The sequence below is a fragment of the Melanaphis sacchari genome, unplaced genomic scaffold (assembly GCF_002803265.2).
Source record: "Melanaphis sacchari strain LSU unplaced genomic scaffold, SCAv2.0 Contig20_pilon_pilon, whole genome shotgun sequence".
In the NCBI taxonomy this organism is placed as follows: Eukaryota; Metazoa; Arthropoda; class Insecta; order Hemiptera; family Aphididae; genus Melanaphis; species Melanaphis sacchari.
In genome coordinates, this window is record NW_020271042.1 from 2,555,410 (window position 1) to 2,574,230 (window position 18,821).

General features: G+C 23.7%; 4 protein-coding genes across 6 annotated transcripts in view; 2 read left to right on the forward strand and 2 right to left on the reverse strand.

The window, feature by feature from the left end:
- Nucleotides 1-4,268, reverse strand: part of LOC112593741 (COMM domain-containing protein 4) — a 32,724-nt gene extending 28,456 nt beyond the window's left edge. For both annotated transcript variants that reach the window (XM_025338264.1, XM_025338265.1), the window contains exons 1-2: nucleotides 4,162-4,268; nucleotides 3,988-4,076 (exon numbers count right to left, since the gene is read on the reverse strand). The gene's annotated coding sequence lies outside the window, so the exon portion shown is untranslated. The remainder of the gene's footprint in view (nucleotides 1-3,987; nucleotides 4,077-4,161) is intronic.
- A 367-nt stretch (nucleotides 4,269-4,635) lies between these two features.
- The window catches only part of LOC112593601 (protein UXT homolog), a 67,980-nt gene continuing 53,794 nt past the window's right edge, over nucleotides 4,636-18,821 (forward strand). For both annotated transcript variants that reach the window (XM_025338079.1, XM_025338078.1), the window contains exon 1: nucleotides 4,636-4,889. The gene's annotated coding sequence lies outside the window, so the exon portion shown is untranslated. The remainder of the gene's footprint in view (nucleotides 4,890-18,821) is intronic.
- LOC112593599 (polyprenol reductase) lies at nucleotides 4,886-6,288 on the forward strand. The gene has a single exon (XM_025338077.1). The coding sequence runs from the start codon at nucleotides 5,054-5,056 to the stop codon at nucleotides 5,972-5,974; it is 921 nt and encodes a 306-aa protein (XP_025193862.1). The 5' UTR covers nucleotides 4,886-5,053; the 3' UTR covers nucleotides 5,975-6,288.
- On the reverse strand, nucleotides 8,745-12,625 carry LOC112593602 (KICSTOR complex protein kaptin-like). Its single transcript, XM_025338080.1, has 9 exons — nucleotides 12,214-12,625; nucleotides 12,066-12,148; nucleotides 11,183-11,348; nucleotides 10,485-10,650; nucleotides 10,249-10,418; nucleotides 9,656-9,755; nucleotides 9,455-9,590; nucleotides 9,220-9,375; nucleotides 8,745-8,795 (listed from the first exon to the last, which is right to left on the reverse strand). Exons 1-9 carry the CDS (start codon nucleotides 12,413-12,415, stop codon nucleotides 8,745-8,747), a joined length of 1,230 nt encoding a protein of 409 aa, XP_025193865.1. The 5' UTR covers nucleotides 12,416-12,625.

Below are 18,821 nucleotides of genomic sequence, written 5' to 3' on the forward strand. Positions count from 1 at the left end.
ATGCCTGTATAATGTATTTCTTAAATTTAATATTATATATTGTGTACAATATAAAATTAAATAATGAAACGGTTTGGTGAATTGATTTTTGAGGAGGTTGTTAAAATTATTAATAGGTAAGTAAATTAGTTAACAAGTTGTAAAAAATAAATAAGACACTTTAAAGCACACAAAATGTAAGAAATTACGACAAGTACAAGAGGCTTCTCCACCTGGAACCTTGAAACAATTAAACCTCAAAAATTATTGATAAATATAGTTGTATAGCTGCATCTTTAATAAATTTAAAAATTTAAGTTGCACTTATAACACATAACATGTTACCTAATTAAGTATTTTTTTAATAAATAATTACATAGTTTTAGTATTTACCATTTATTGTGCAAGATATTGATGTTAGTGCAGCTCAAATTAGTTTGTATGAGATATTTTCTCTATTTCTGTGTTTATAATACATAAATAGACAATAGTATTTTATGCCTTTCTAAGACAGTGGCAACTTTTGTGAATTAATAATGATGAGAAGAATTTTTTTTTAATATTATAGTTTATCTTTTGATCTTTATTTATAAGTTAATAAACTTATCACAATATTTTTAAAATCTGACATATAGATGGCTTAAATAACTATATTTGTACCTACTGAATTAGTTATAATATTTTTTGAGTATAACAATAAGCTGAAGGTACAGAAATTATAATGATGTTTACATGTATAATATTATATAAGTTACAATTTTATTTGACACATTATTACTTATTAGTGTTATTACCAATTTGAGTACATATATTTTGTCTTTAAACTTATCAATAATTCAATTTTTACCATTTTTTTTTTATTTTTTAACAAACGATTTTTTTCTTTTTTTTCATGTACAAAATAATTTTAGATTGAAGAAGAAAAATATTTTGTATTAACGCTTAAAATTTAAATATGATGAATTTTTAGAGAAGGGTAAAATACTCAAAATAGCTCAACCTTTATTTTTTAGGATTCATACATATTTTTGTAATATTATATGAGTGGTAGGTACAATATGGTCATAATAGTGTTTACAGGTAAGGCCTTTTTAGTAAAATAACACAAAATATGCAATATTATCAAACTAGAAATGGATTTATAACACACTTATGGCGGAGAGGGTGTTATGATTAAGTCTAAACTTATAAATTATAATATATTATTTTTAATATTTTACCAATGTGTACCAATACTAATTAGCAATAATTATATTTGTAGTTACTGCATTAGTTTTATTGTTAATACTACAGTCAAAGATGTCTGTTGTCTACATCAGTATTTCTCAAACAGTGTGCTGTCAGATAAATTAAAATGTCTCAAAGTACAATAAATAACACAAAATGTACAAATATTTTTAACACAATTTACAAAATATACTAAAATATATTTCAGATATTTGATATAATTTCTATGATAATTAAAAGTAAGTTATTTGTTATTAATATTCATCATTATTTTTTATGTTATATTTTTTCTTAGTTATTTTTAATTTTACATTACCATAATTACAATTAATATTACTCATGATTCTTACTTTTGTATTGTATGTCACAAAGTATGAAATATTTTAGTATATTAAGTTCTAAGCTATTTACTAGTGGTTGATAACTAATAGACATAAACGTATGAAAAATACTAATTAATAACTATAATGATCTATTATTTAGATTCTGCTGAAGATTGTCATAAATAACCAAAAATATTTATTTAATAATTGTGGTTTTAAAAATTGTTTAAAGAGAGTTCTGTAATTGTGTGACCTAATATATTGATGGTTTTCAATAATTTTCAAGTACCTAAATGATTTTTGTTGAAATTATTAATTTTTAATATTTAACTTAATACAATTTAGGAAATAGTATTGAACGAGTGATATGGTTGCAAGTTTTTAGACGGGTGACTACCTGGGAATTTTTGCAACATACACGTAATGTTCTAACCTAGCCATAATTGTTTAGATAAATAGTATCTAGCTGTTATATCTAGTGTTTTAGGACAACCAATTGTCTAAAAATCGAATTTCTTTAATTTAAGTCAACATTTTGTCTTTTACTAAATATTCCTATAGTAGAAAAATTATTGTTATGATAAATGATTAAATAATCAACTTAATTATTTAACTGACTACTTAAATTCGCTTTAAACTTATTTTCTTAGGGTTATTAAAAATATTTAATTATTAATAAATAAATTCACTGCTTTCCTGTTGCCTCATAACAATTTTTGTTATTTATTATCACTAATAAATCATAATTTTGTCGATTAGTTATCTTTCTTACTTTAATATTGAGTTAATTTTTGTCTTATAGACGTATGTTAAAAAATAATGCTGACCATTGGGTGTGATATACTAGTTACGATAAAATATTGGGTTGAAACTGATGGTTAACTCAGGGAGAGTGGTATACAATATTTATTATAAAGCTTATACGAAAGACATTTGTTTCGGTTTAAGTAAAATAAAATATGGCAATTTTAACTAAATTTAATTTACATAAAGAAATTATTATTACACTTAAATAAAATGTGTATCAAAATTGTATGTACACACATCACATAATCATTGCTGCAATTTGTAATATTTTTCTTTTTTTTTTTTATAATGATTAAACATGATATAAAAAATAAATTGCTATTATAAAATGATAAGATAGCTTGTACTTTTCATTACAAATATATTCAAAATTATTTTTTGTTCTAAAACAATGGTCTTAGAATTCAACAGTCTATAAATGGAGATGTTCTTTGCCATCCTCTTTGATTCCATATCTGAGTTAAATATTCGATATAATTTGATTATTTCATAAAAAATACATATATTTTAGTTGGAATATTCTGGAACTACTACTACTACTACTACAAAAAAAAAACATTTAAATACAAGAAGTCCAAAAGCCTAGTTATTAATTATTACTAGGCAAAGAACTGTTATGACTTTAAAAAATAATCTAAAAGAAATATAATGATATTTCGGAAAATAAAATGCTTATAGAAAATTACCAAATTTAATTGAATTGTTGTAATTTATTGTGGAATATTCTCAGGTATATTTTTATTTTAGGTACATTTATTTATATTATACATTTTATTTTGTTTTTATATAATTATATTGCTTCCATATAATAATGTGATCTAATATTTAAAAAAAAATAAAATAATAGTTTAATATATAAAAACTGTCATTGACAATGATAGAAGTACAAAGATTATCACAAAAATGAGTAGAAAATATTTCTACAAAATTGATATATCTAATTATTTTTAAACTATATTTTTATTAAGTCTTTATGAAACTTAGTTTGTTTAACAGAATAATTAAAGAAAATCATTGAACCGTTGATACTAAATATAATATTGGATCCCAGTATTCCAAATACGAATAGGGTTTCTATTTGATTTCTTGTTTAACTATAATATCTATTTAAATAAATAAAAAAAAAATGCAAATAGTAGAAGTCTTAAAGTTTAAATTCATTACTTATTAGTACCTAATTTACTATTGAATTACACAATGTTTATACATAAAAAATACGAATGAAATAAAATAAATTTTAAGCTGTAATCTATAATTATTTTAATATTTAATGGTAAAATATTTTTTAATAATAAAAAATAAATTTAATTGAATAGATGAAAATAAATATTTAAAATTAAATTGTTTTTATGAAAGGATTGATATTTGAAGCTATTAATAAAAATTATAATTACTGAACCAGTCAGTATATTATTATAACCATATAATAACACGTAAACATGTAGGAAGGATTTAACCTCTTTAAATTATATATTAAAATCACAATAGTATTATACATTATTTTCAGTCATCATACTAGACATAAATTACTGAATCACTGTATATCCAATTAATTATTAGTTATTGCTTTTTAAATAAGGAATAGTACTAAGATATTTACTATTTAATATGGGTTATGTTAGGTAATAATTTATAAAAATGAGTAATTTACCTGAAAAGGAAGCGTAAGTAGTGTTAATTTCAAGAAGAATATCACACGATTAAAATATAGATTGGTTTTGATTAACTTTACAGTTCACACTAAATAGTTATCGTAAAAAAACAATAAAATTAATAAACATTATTTTAACGAAGTACAAACATTTTTTCAACATTTTTTTCTTACGTAGGTATTTACTGTTTACTGGTCTAATCCTTTGATAAACCTAAAACCATGATAATATAGTAAGGATAAATTGTTAATAAATACAAATAGGTAGTACAGAATAGTGTAAATTAATATAGCTACTTTTTCATATATTCTGTGATAATAACAAGTTAAACGTTATCATTTGTTATAGACATAATTTTTCCATTGTAAATACTGTTTTATCAACAACTTTTAAATTTTAATAATTTAATCATAGCAGGTTATAACATTTATTTTAAGCAATTCTATGGTACTATTACCTACCATATTCATCTAAGTTTATACTGTATATATATATATATATACTAATAAAGACCAGCTATAAACTATAGTCAAGTAATGAATGTATTATTAAACTGATAAAAAAAAAAACCAAACAACAAGTGTTATCAACAACTAAATACACTACGCTGTTCCGCAGATCTTATCAGTTAATTTGCTGTGGACCGTGGTCATTACTTTATAGTGTTTAACGTTTGTACTGTTTACTGTTTAGTGTATTTGGAGATATTTTAAAAGTAAACTTCGTAAACAATTTTTATTTTTTATTTGTTACGTCAGGTGCAATTTTTTCTCATAGTATTTTAGTTAATTTTAATTGTATTTCGTGCTTTTTGTGCAATTAATCTGTGTGATTTTGTAATCTAACAGGATTTGAACAATCAAGGGACACGTGCACAATATTTGTGAAAGGCAGAAAACAGGTGATATTTTTATCAAATTTTTCCACTTATAAATATTTTTTTAAAATAACTGTATATCGTACGTGAAAACGTGAGCTAACTGTAAATGTAATTATGGGAAGTTTCTCTTTTCTCTTTTGAATTTTAACCTATTTGGTTTAGTGTATGTGTTATGGTCAATCAATATGGATGTTTCTTTTTTAAAGGTTATTTTTGCCTTTATGGCATTTTCAATTGTCATCTTAAGTGTTCTAATTAATTTAATTGAATCTAAATTACCAGTATCTATAGTGCAAACGTTCAGATATGGTAAATTTTCAAGTGAAAAGAAACATTTCTTGGTCAACTATTTGGAAGTACCAAAAAATTGGTTCAAACATTTTTATGTATTTGCTGCTATTTGGTCAACACTTGGATTTGTATTAGTAATATTAGCTTTTGTATTCAAAATGCCTGTTCCTGAATTCATAACAAATTTCCTGGACTTGATAGCACTTAAGAATCGACGGACTTCATACAATGCAACTGCTGCTACTGTTGCCATGTTCTGTATGCTAATCCAATGCTGGAAGCGTTTTTATGAAACTCATTATTTAAGTATTTTTTCAAATTCTAAAATTAATATTTCTCATTATGCTATTGGCTACATACATTATTTTGGTTGTATAACTGCCATATTAGCTGAAGCACCATCACCTTTTACTTCACTTTCTGTTGATCATCTACCTTACTTCTTCATTAATGATTTAAACATTAGACTGATTATTGGAACTATTATATTTTTGTGGGCTTTTCAACAACAGTATTTAGCAAATGTAAACTTGGTTAATTTGAGAACAAATAAAGAAGGAAAAATTATAACATATGAACACAAAATTCCAACTGGTGGTTTATTTGACAAAATATCTTGTCCTCATTTGTTTTGTGAAATGCTTATATATATGGCCATATACATCATGCTTTGGGGAAGTCAAATTTGGCCATACATTTTTTTCTGGGTATTGAGTAATCAGTGTGAATCTGCAATGCTTAATCATTGGTGGTATCAATCAAAATTCAAAATGTACCCAAAAGAAAGATATGCGTTCATTCCATATATACTGTAAGACATTAAGGAATTGATTTAAACTATACTTTTGTTATTAATTATTTGAATTATTCTAGTTATTTGTTAATAATACACCTACTTATATAATTTATATACAAAGAAATTTACATATTTATTGGTTTATAGTCTTTTTTTTATTTTCATTAGGAATTCATTTTATGGTGCTACTATTATACTTCTGTTATTTATGTTAAATATTATTATTGCCTAAATTTGTAATCTGTTCAATGTTACTTTACATGTCAATGATTATTTTTTATAAATTATTACATAATTATTGCTTAAAATGTATTATATTTATTTTTAAATACACAGGAGCTTTATTGTATTGTCCTATTATAAGTTATTTATGATGTATGTTTTTTATTTGAAAATAAAATATTTTGGGAAAAAAGTTCTTACCTAATTTGTATGTATTCTTCATAAATATGAATGTTAGTAATGTTAGTATTAAATAATTGCTTAAAAAAAAAAATTGTCTAATTTTATCTTAAAAAGCGATCAATTATTTGCTTTATTATATGTTTTATAAATTTAAAATTATTTATCTAAAATTATACCTAGATTTTAGTACATCATATAAAAATACTGAGGTATTAATGTGCACATATTTTGCTATGCTATTTACCACATAATATTATGTAGTTTATATATTGTGTACTTAAATTTATTTGCTTTTAAAACTCGTCAGTTAGACATTTATGGCAGATAATAAAAATGTATTGATTTATTATATTATTTATATTATATTATATACTATAGTACTTAAAATTTTGAAAAATCCTTTCTAAGTGCATGTTGAAATCATAATATTAAACTAATCTCAAAATTTCAAATTGATAGCTCTAATAGATTCGGTTCTGCGTTGATTATGAATTAAGTCACTTAGGAGAGTCGTTTATATATATACACAGATTTAATTTTTCATAATATATTCTACAACTTTTACATTAAATTTTCATTTAACATTGTTGTCCAAGTGATTTTTTTTTAACTTTTAGGCTATTAGATGTAATAGAAGATAATATTTAAAAATTAATTTTTTAACTATTAACTGATAAGTTATTTTTCATCATTAGCTCTTAAAAATGTTCATATAATTAAATTGTAAACAAGTTAAGCACCCAATGTTTAATTATACCTATAAATTTTAATATTTGAAAATTGTAAAACGTTTATGATAATTAAAAGTTAAAACTTGATGCTAAACAAATTATTTAAATGTACTGTGATTAAAGTTTTATGATGAGGTAAAGTAGGTAACTGCTCTGTTATATAGTAGATGTTATAGAATGTACCTTACCATTGAGAGTCACTGTAATCTATGTGTTAAATTTTAATTCAATGATAAATCATTATATAATGGAAAACGATTCAGAGTGAAAATGGTCTATCAACGATTATCGTGTATTAATAAGTATTATTCATGATGTTGTAAAAATAATTTATTTTTCTACCAGTATTATGGTGGGTTAATCATTTTTTTTTCAAAAACATTGTATTAATTATATTATTAATATTTAACGATTATAATAGTTGTAAGTAGACAATCAACTATAATATTTGTTTTCTTTATAATTGTATACCAGAAATCAAGATAGTGTTAATATTATTTTTCTGTAATATGGTATGAATTTATTCATGTTAAAAATAGGCAATAGCCTAAAATTAATCTAAATGTTTTATTTTTCTCTTAAAATATTATAACACACACAAAAATGTAAAGTCTTCATCAAAATATTTATGAATCTAAACAGAATAATTAAAATTCTTTGTTTAAATATCTATTTAAGTCCAAATTTTTACTATAACTATTTTATGAACAAAAATTGTGCTTAATATTTTTAGTATGAAAACTAATGAACAGATTTTTTTGTAATTTTTTAAACCTTAGCTATAATAATTTAACATTTTATAAATTTTTAATTACAAAATAATTTACAAATGTTTGTACTTTAATAAATTTTTTTTTTTAAATTTGAGCTTGAAAAGGTTATAATAAAAAAATCAAATTTTAAATAGCTTTAGTAACAACTTAAGAAAAAAAAAAACATATCAGATTTCAAACTTTAAAATTTTGTTCTTGATTATTATTTTCAAAAGTTCAAATATGCATCATAGAAAATGGCATAGCATGTAGCTTAATTATTCAAATAGTTTCTTATCCGAGAACAAGAAATTGATGAATCTGCTTAAAATAATTTCCATACAATATTTGATAATAGGTTATTTTATCAACCTATCAAATAATATCTTAGATACTTCTATTTTATATAAAATTTTAAAAACATACATTTAGAACAGAACCAAAGTGGTGTTTCAATATATTTTTCACACATAATAGAAAGAAAACTTATAAAATTGTTTAAAATACTTATTTTTATTACATTGTGTAAAATGTATAAAATCTAATCAAGCTATAAGTTAGTTGTTTTAAAAACATTTCAATTTAATAATGTGATGTCAGTCATTTATATATATATGAAATATAACAAAATATACAAAAACTTATATTCTACACTTTTTGTTATTTAAAAATTATTAATTTATAAGGTGTGTTTATAGTTAACTTGGAAATAATCATGGTAAAAAATAAATAACACAGAAATGTAACAATTATTTATGAAACATTTTTAATTCAAAAATAAAATTTAATATTAAGTTATCATGCTTGTATTGATAGCAAAATAAAAATTAAATAACCACTGATTTATAAATATTAAAATTTATTTATAATTTTAGTTATAGCTTCTGTTTTCTTCGACTTACTATAATTTTAAACGATTTTTTAGTACTTCAACTATATATTTAGGTTCATGCTGCAACAGAAATAGTAAAATACATAATTATGTAAGTCATTTTTAAGAGTCAATTTTCTATTAAAACTAGTATTATATTTGATGAACATTTATAAATAAAAATTTAGGTGAGTATACTTCATTCAGTTTAAGAAAATACCTGACTTTTGCATATAAACCAAGAAAATCAAGTTTTGGTGGTTAAACCGTATGTTATAACATATTGAATAAAGTATAGTTTGGTTTTCTTACTAGGTATCAATAAATAAAGATAATAAAATACATTATATTTTTGTTTTAGCATTAAAATTAATACCTATTATAAAATTTTAACAAATCTTCATTAGTTAGAGTTAATTATTTTAACTTATAAAAAAAAACAAAAAAAACAAATCAAAGTCCAATGTCCTCATTTACATAATATTATTTACAATAGATAACTTACTTTTAATATATGTATTCCTCTCTCACTCATTACAACTACATCATTCACTCCTTCGCCAACTAAATCTAAATAACAAATTGTATAAACCGAGTCTCTCATATCAAATTGTTGTTGTTCCACCCAATTGTTATTTTCGTAGACATAATTTAAAATATACTAAAACAAAAATGATTACAAAATGTTATTATGTATGATTTTAATATTTGTATTTCAATAAATGTTTAATGTCAATTACATTTCCATAAGTCCCAAGTAGTATTTCATTCTTGGAATCAAAATTTACATCTGTGATTAAAGCACATACAATTGCTTGGTGCCTATTACTGTCAGTCAATGTAATTGCATTTCTTAAATTATTTTCCAACACATTCCTTAAACAAATATAATAAATTTAAAACATAATTTTATTTTATATAACTAAGTTATCAGTACTTGCATGTATACAACAGCACTTTCAACTGCACTTCCTACTAGTAAACAGATTTGTTCTTTTTCATTTACAGTATTACAATCTGGTATGAAATCATCTTCGACAGCTATAAATTGTATAAATTGTACATAAATAATACCAATAAATGAAAATTAAATATTATTAAATAAAGTAAAATATAATATTGATAGTTAGATCAAAATTAGAACAAGTGTTGCCCAGATTACTAAATGTATTTCTAGGGTACTTAATGACCAATACATTTTGTTTCATTAACTTATCAGAACTGATGATAAAAAATTTAATTTATTACTATATAATAAGATGTAATGATACATGGAGATGGGGTAAAATTAATTAAATTTGATTAATTACAAATTTTATTGTAAGAAAAGAATCTATAACTTTTAAATGTTTTCCCAGTAGTGTTCTCAACTTACATTATAAAACAAGAGTAAATAATAAACATGGTATAGCAAGCGCATGAGTGGTGAAGAGGATTCCAAATAATAAAATTTTAATAAATAAATGTACTGTAGAGACTATGGAGGAACTACTCTATTAAGGTTTTACTGTATATAAATATTCTTTTAAAGCACCTGAAAGAATATTGTCAATATCAACAGTTTTTTTATGTATGTTAAATAATTGCATGACTGTTATTGGTGATTCATAACATTCTGAAAAACAATGTAGTATCTGATTTTTTTCAGAATCTACAACTGAGAACATCGAATATCCTGTTTCACATCCATAATACGATATTCTTCTAAAAACATAAAATATTGAAATATGTTATTTAATTTTGAAAATTAAATTTAAAATTAATGATTACTTTTTGTAGTCACTTAATGATTTGGTACCAAAACATAGAACAATGGAGTTTTTCGTGTCTTCAAATTCAATAAAGTAATCCTCAATTTTTTTTTCAACAATTTGTTGTTGTTCATTCTTATAAGCGTGTATTTTCCCATCACTTCCTGATAATAGCCACATGCCATAAATAATATAAATTTGGTTATTATATATTTTTTGTTACTTTAGAAGATTTAATTAAGCTCATAACAAATATATAATTGTTTAATAAAAAAAATAAAATATTAGAAACAGGAGTTACAGTGATATATTGGAGAATTGATAGTGCATAATATTCATTATTTTTTGTTTATACCTCTGTAACAAAACCATTATTTTACAAGTATACACTAGATAAAAATTAGTCATCTTTAGTCATTAAATTATACACAAAATAGTTGATTTTCTTGATGGAAGGTTTCTATGTAAGTTTTTATTTTAAATTTTAACAATTTAGATGATTATTAAGTATAGCATATTAGTTCTTTACCAATTTAAATTATTAAATCATTAATATTATGAATGGAACTGTGAAAAATATTTTTGAAATGCATATTTTACCATCAATATAACACTAGGTGTTTATAAGTATTTATCTTAAGTAATGAAATACTTTAATTCAGTATTGCAACAATTAAAAACCTAAAACTTAAGTAAAAAATTGATAGTATTTTACATTTTTTTGTGTTTCCGACATATAAATGGCATAATTCAATTGAAATGGAACAAAATTCAATTGAAGTGTTTCACAATTCTCCATTATAGCTTCTAATGATGAACCAGGAAATCCTGAGTAAAGGTTTAAGTATGTTTCAGCCGTTTCAGGATCTTCGTTTTCTATAATCTAGAATACAATATTCATTTACTAAATTTAAATTTTGTTAATAATACATTTTAATTTATTACTTAATAATTTATTAATTACAAAAATTGATATAAATACAGCTATTTTTATAACCAAAGTTTTTTTATTCATTAAAGTATAGGGTTATAAGCTAAAACTTGTATTATTTGCGTGTCTTTAAATAAAAAAACAAAATAATTTCTATGAGTCTAAAAACCTACAAATTTTTTGTATTATTGAGATCTAGGTAGTTTTATTTTCTTTTATATGCAACAAATTCTCAAAACAAAATGTTCAGATAAATATACTTAAATGTCTGATTAATATTATAAAACTTTAATGATTTTACAAAATTATAATTCTAAACAATATCTTATATTTTAAAAGAGTATTAAAAAAAAAAAAATATTGGGAAATTGTAAATTTGGATAAAAAATAATTAGCATTAACATTGTGTTTTGTAAGATTAATGACAATTAAGCATAATATGATAACTTTAAAGAAATTATAATTCAACAATATAAAAACAATATATCAAAGGGTTAGATAAGATTAGATGTATTGCATAGGTATGAAACTTAAATTTTAAGAACAAACCTGATTAACGTTAATATATTTATTTGATAATGATATTCTATGAATCTATCAAAACTGACATAGGTTGTAATCGATACTTTTAACAATAAGACTAAATGTATAATTATATTAAGTACATACCAATGCATATGTTATTCCGAAAACAAAATCATCGAACTCCTTACATCTGTTTATGCAGTGTATAGAAATGATCTCTGCATTACCTTTAAAACGATTTAAACAATGAGATAATTAAAATCTTTGTCGATATTGTAGTTCTGATACTAACTTGGAATATTAGAAAAATTGAGTCCGACAATATAAGTTTCGACCTTATCGTCTACTATCTTAGACTCCAGGGTGATCATATCTTTTTTTGAAGCGATCATAACAATTTTTTGATCTCCGTTGACTTTATGCATTACCGTTGCTGAATAAATATTCGCCGGACACAACGTGTCGTATACTACAGACTGTACTAATCCGTTCATTTTTCTTTAAATTTCCTGGAGATTTAATTCACAAATCGTTTGTACTCGTGTTTATAAAATGTTTTCCGAACGACACGTCTACAGATAAACAGGTCCGACGGCACTCGTTGCAACTTTCGATTGTGCATTTACGGGTTGTGCTGTGCTGAAACGTCTGAAACGTCGAAAGGATGTAAATAACATTATGTATCCAATATCACAGAATAAATAATATGATAATAATATGTTAATATACATTAATAGTGTTAAGCGATTAACCCTAATTCCGTCAGTTGGTTTTTATCAATGAATCGTACGATAGCGCGGTCTACGCACCATAAAATAAAACAGTAGAAAATGTTCCGAAGTACCGAATTGATCGTACAGAGTGCGCAGCCATAATGTAAATCGCTATATTTTTACTGGGCTGCAATATAATTTTATTTGTAGGAGGAGGTATCTATAAATACAATAATGATACCTATTGTTTCTGTTTCTAAACCGCTGATCCGATGTTGATGAAATCGTGTAAGGAGATAGTTCGAATTCTGAGAAAGAACTCTGAATGTTATTTTTTTCGATGTTAATCGGAGGTGAAACTAAATAACCACTCAGAGTATTATGATTAAAAGTCAACTGCTAGAACAGAAATTTAAAACTTGGAAGGGTGTTGATTATATTTTTTCATTTTTTAAACATGGTTCTTATAATTTTTATTTTTAAGAATATTTACAATCTATGTTAATAATACACAATAGGTTTATAAATTAAATAAATTATAAACAGAAACAATTGTATATGGAGACATGAGAGAAGACAATCCATTAGTAGCACCTTTGAGGTACTTAGACTTATTCAAAATGAATTAGGTACCCGATACTTTGCTCTTGTCATCTTAGGTCATCTAATTTTACGCCATGTGACTACGTAATTCGGGGATATGTTAAGGATTTTTTATATGTACCATTATTGGCATTATTATCATTAACCAAGAGGAGCCCTAAATTAATGCAGTTAATTACGACGGATATGCATGAAATGAATTAGAGTTCTAACTAGATGTTGTTCGTGTGACTTAGGCAAGCCACTTTGAATACTTATTGATACTATTACATACATTTTAAATATTATTCTTTTATTGTATTATTTGTCATTCTAAACCTAAAATCTAAAAAGATTTAATAAGTATTTAAAAACGGTTAAATTATTTTTGAGAATTATGTAAAATATATTCAAAAAGTCTTTTATCCATCTTATAGTATCTTTGTAGAAAATTAATATAAGTATATGTGTTTTTCTTAGCAATAAGTGAAAAAATTCCAATTGAAAAGCATAAATTTGAATTTTTTTTCAACAATTTAAAAAATGTCAAAAAAAAAGTCTATAGAATTTACTTTTTTTAAATTTTCAAGATAGCCAATTATTTTGGTCATATGTATTACAATAGTGTTAAGTAGAAAAAAAAATAATGTTAAAATTGAGTGGAAATCATCTGTGTTAAAACTTAAAACAAATACATTTTTTGATTTCGTAAGAATGATGTAGCAATATGTTTCAAAGTACGAATCGCATTGTAATTTTGTTAATTTCGATTAGAACGTTTAACGTGGATTTTTTTTAAAATGAATTCGTCGATAAAAATGAATGTACTTAATCATATTGGATATTGACTTATAATTCTATATATGCCTATTTGCATTACATAAGAGTTAAAATTAAATTTTTTACTATTATTAAATTAATGATATAATATAGCTATCTTAAACATTTGAAATTGTATAACATCATTTTGAAATTTTTGAAAAATAAAATTAAAATGTATGCTATTTAATTAAAATTTTTTTTTCTAATTTCTTCAAATAAATTGATTTTCATGGAGATAGGTATTAACAGTGTTAGAGGACTCTGAGACACGCGGTGTAATATTAATTATTAGTATTATCACTTTTTTTTTTGAGTTAACGATTTGTAATTATATTTTGCTTGTTAAGGTGTTTTATGGCTAATTTATTTTTAGCGTTCTAGTGGGATTTCCTGGAAGAGTTAGATAGGACATTCGGGATGTAGGTCTACATACATCCTACATACTATATTAATAAGTTTGTTTTGAAATTAATTATAATGTCGGTGTGCTAGTTTTTTGAGTGTGGGGATATATAGGTCATTGTTTAAATTTGAGTTAGAAATATGTCATTGACATTCGGTGGCTATTTATAAACTAATCGCCTAAAATGCTCTCAGTGAGTATAATATGTTGGATGATTTTGATGTCATATGAACAAATGGTAGCTTATAATAGCTTCATAAATAAATATTTTGTTTTTAAAGCTGATAAGTGAAGGAGTGAGTTACTGCAGTTTTACTTTATTTTTGGTATGATATTTTAAAGTGAGATTTAGATGGAATTTTCAGAAATTCAATTTCTAAAGGCTAAGAGGGTAGATAAGTTTTGAGAACATACTTATGCTACTAATATCGTGTTGTGCACAGTACTTAAAATATTTTATAGTAGACTAATTTATTAATGTAGAATATAATTTTAGATATACCTAAGATAAGCAGAATTAAATTTAGTTGTAAATATCCAATATATTTAATGTTATTAGCTGAATATATAGTTGATTGGCATTATTTTATAGAAAAAATTAATTTGTATTTAAATATTTGATTATTGTTAAATTAAGTGGTGGTATTATTATGGTAAATATACTTTTGAGATTATTTATGTTTTAACGTAATTTATAAAATTTTGATTATATTATATTTTTTTAATATCCATTTAAAAATTGTATATATTCTATAAATTCGGAACAAGATGAGATATTGAGATTTTAAAGGAGGGTGTACATTTTTTTTTTTTTTAGGGGAAAAGTAGAACAATAAACTACGCCCTTTAAAGATAGATTTTTGTCACTATTTACCATCCCATTTGGCATTTATACCCATTTTTTTATTTTTGAACAACTGTTATTCACCATATGAGGGGGCTGCATTAGCATTACTTTTCCTTCACAAATACACTATTATCTTGCTGTCTATAGCCATGCGTATTTAGTACATTTAAAGAATAAAATATTATCCTGGTTTGATGATTATTGATAGGGGTAACCTTTAGTCAAGTTTTATTTATAATATGTTTACTGTATTGACTTATCAACTATCATCGGTTATTGTAATCATTAGAATCACCATTTTTAAAAAATGTTATTATTTTTAATTAAGATACATTTTTATTTTACGTTAAGAATACATGAGTTTGTTTTTAAAATATGGGTTAGCAAATATTGTGAAATCCCTGGATAGACTACGGTAACCATTACTATTTTATATGTAATCACTAAAAGTTATCATATAGTAGTTTTCTTCTAATGTTTCATGAAAATCGTACACCACCCGTAATTTATTTATACATAAATAAATTATTGACGGAATAGAAAGACTATTTGTACTATATATAACCAAAGTATATTTTTGACAACAACAAAAATAATCATCGCTACAAAACTTTCACAGTTTCGTCGTTCTGCTCAGAAATCGAATTCAATACATTTCACCATTTCGTATAATATGTATTTTATACAAGATTAAATGGTGGAAAATATATATATATATAGAAATGTACAATATTATTTATCATTGCGATTCTGAAAAAAAATGTTGTAAATATGGTTGAACTTATGAAAATAGCTCGAAAAAATATTGTTTAAATGTCAAATATTATATTTAAAAAAAATATAAAAACCTTACCATAATTACCAAAATTTACATTACATTAATATTCGTAATGTTTTCATTATGTGTCTTCATTAATACATGTATTTACTTTGCAAGTCACATTTATTTATGTTTGTTTGAGTACACAAGGTTACGATTACTATATTTAGTTAGTAGTTACTATATAACATATAAAAACGCGTCGTCGTATAAGCTTTTTAACTTTTTATATTTCAATTTTTTAACGTAGCTTGTACTAAAATTTGAACAATTTTTCGTTATGTTAGAAGTTGGTTATTGCTTATAATTATTATTTTAAGTATGCATTACATTAATTGTAACACGGCGTCCCAGATATGCATTTTAACTACACTATACCACTGTCATGAGTCCTGTTTTCTAAGTGTTTTAAAATAATAATGATATAACAATATTTTTTGTACTAATATGATTGTAACTGTATATTATATGATTATGTTTTACTATAATAAAAAGTTACAAAATTTTCGATTACTACATTTTAGGTAATTGACCATTTACGTGGTACGTGTTTAGGTTAGGTTAGATTATATTGTTCATTATCAAAACGTTTTCAGCATTGAAATTAATTAGACATCAGAGCCTAAATATTGAAAATGCGGATTTGATAAGTTAGCAAATATACACAATTATTCACGGATATAATATCTAATTATTTTTCTGTTGATCAATTATGTACATAATTACGTAAAACAATTCTCATCTGATGATCTGTACTATACTGGAATATATCATTGAAAAAGTGCGTAGTTGCATAGGAATATACTTTCATTATATCTATTGTTTCTTTAATACTTGTATATCATAAAGTCTTAGATATTTTATGTAACTCAATTAGTTTATTAGAATTAAAGTAAATGTCTAATAGATAATATTATTATCGTATAATAACTAGCTTGGTATATAGAACGTTATCACTTTGACTGACTCTATAAGTTGTATTAGATTAAAATAATTTTTTTTTCATAGTAAATTTCTAAAATGTGTTATTGTGTCATTATATGCCGTTAAAGATTTAACATACAGTTTAACGGTTTTTTTTTTATTTTGTATAGCAAAATAAAATATTCAACATTTATTTTAAAAAATCAGTGAAATATGTATTGTTAAAAATTATCATTAAATTTATGTTTTTATGAATAAAGTTCTCCTGTTTTTATTAATTTGTTATTATTTTTTTATTGATATTTGTTTAAAACTGAATCAGTAATGATTATTATAAAAGTATTGTATTTAGGTACATGTTATTTTATTATTAGGTTTGATAGATTACAATAATGGTACTTAATTAAAAGAAAAAGTTTAATGGAAAAAAATTGTTATTGAATTCGACTAATTCGAGTATTTTTTTAAAAAAAGTTTGTTAAATAAATTGTTTGGTTTTAAAAACTTAATGATTGAATTGTTTTAGTTTGTATGTGATCTAAGAAATGAGTCGTGGTTTTTAGATATTTTAAGATCAAGTTGGTCCTGATGGAACTTTCGGAATTCCGTTAGAATTTGTTTTATTGATAGCCTAAAAACATAGATCTTATAGATAAGAGTGCTTCACTCCTAGCTGTTTAAAATATCCATGGGTTAGTTAGTCTTGGTGTTCTATTCGTAGACAATTTAGAGTTATTTTTTTCGTTTAGTTTAAAGTTTGAGTTTCGCCATCTGTTCTTATTATCTTTGATTGGTTTAAGTTTGGTATTATGATAGTTACAAATAAAGTGTTATTTGTACTATACGTTTTTAAAATTAAATAATTTAAATTTGATTTAAAAAGTTCGAGTTTGTCTAGATTATCATCGCTATTTGGCATATTTTTTAGTAGTTTCTTAACCTTTAATATCAGCTTGAACAGTAATCTATATGAGTGAAGTATGTTTTGGGTTAATTCTGGCTTTGTCGAATTTTTTATGCAAGAATTTCTATGTCGTTGGGGTTGTATGATTTTTATCCCTATTTTTATGCTGTCATTTTTCTTTAACAGTTGCTCAGGTTAACGTAATTATAATAAATTTCTTGAGAATAAATTGTATTGTTTATAAAATATCCGTTGCTTCTGTTGTGAAAACTGAACACTCATTTGATTGTGTATACGCCGTATTTTTGTTTTGGCATATTATATCGGTACCCTCTTCTTCCTCATTTATCATAGAACGTACGTGTACCTACGGTGCTATTTGTATTCTATTGGGTTAATTGGCTGTGCATAAATAAAAAAAATTATAAAAGAGTTAAGTTCGGTACTTTTTCCTAGCTCATCGAGGGTTGTTTATTAATGTTGTGTTCTCTCATCTCTATGTATTATATTAAATACGTAAAGTGTATTTCCTTTCCTAACGTTTTTATTTTTGTGTGTGTGAAAATCTTAGGTATGCGAATTTTCGTCTACGTATACAATAGAATAACGATTTCAAAGAAGTTTTGTGATATTTCATTGTAGAATTTTATTAAATTTAATAATAGTCTCGAACGAACAAAAGTAGTTCGTAAAAAATCGTCGCCCTGTTAGCCAAACGACAAACGTGTACCTATAAAGAAATAGTGAATACTATATAAATTCTATACATCGGAGGTTAGATTTATATACATCTACAATACATTTTAGATGAAGTATTATATTAATCATCCTCAAATAAATAGGGAGTATGGTATGTATCTGTCCTTTTTGTATTGTCGTATTGTA

Coding starts and splice junctions, on each gene's coding strand:
- LOC112593599 (XM_025338077.1), top strand. CDS start 5,054: ATGGATGTTTCTTTTTTAAAGGTTATTTTTGCCTTTATGGCATTTTCA.
- LOC112593602 (XM_025338080.1), bottom strand. CDS start 12,415: ATGAACGGATTAGTACAGTCTGTAGTATACGACACGTTGTGTCCGGCG. Junction 10,651..11,182: donor TATGTCGGAAACACAAAAAA/ATGTAAAATACT, acceptor TTTATATTATTT/ATGGCATGTGGCTATTATCA. Junction 9,756..10,248: donor TATTGACAATATTCTTTCAG/GTGCTTTAAAAG, acceptor TACAATTTATAG/CTGTCGAAGATGATTTCATA.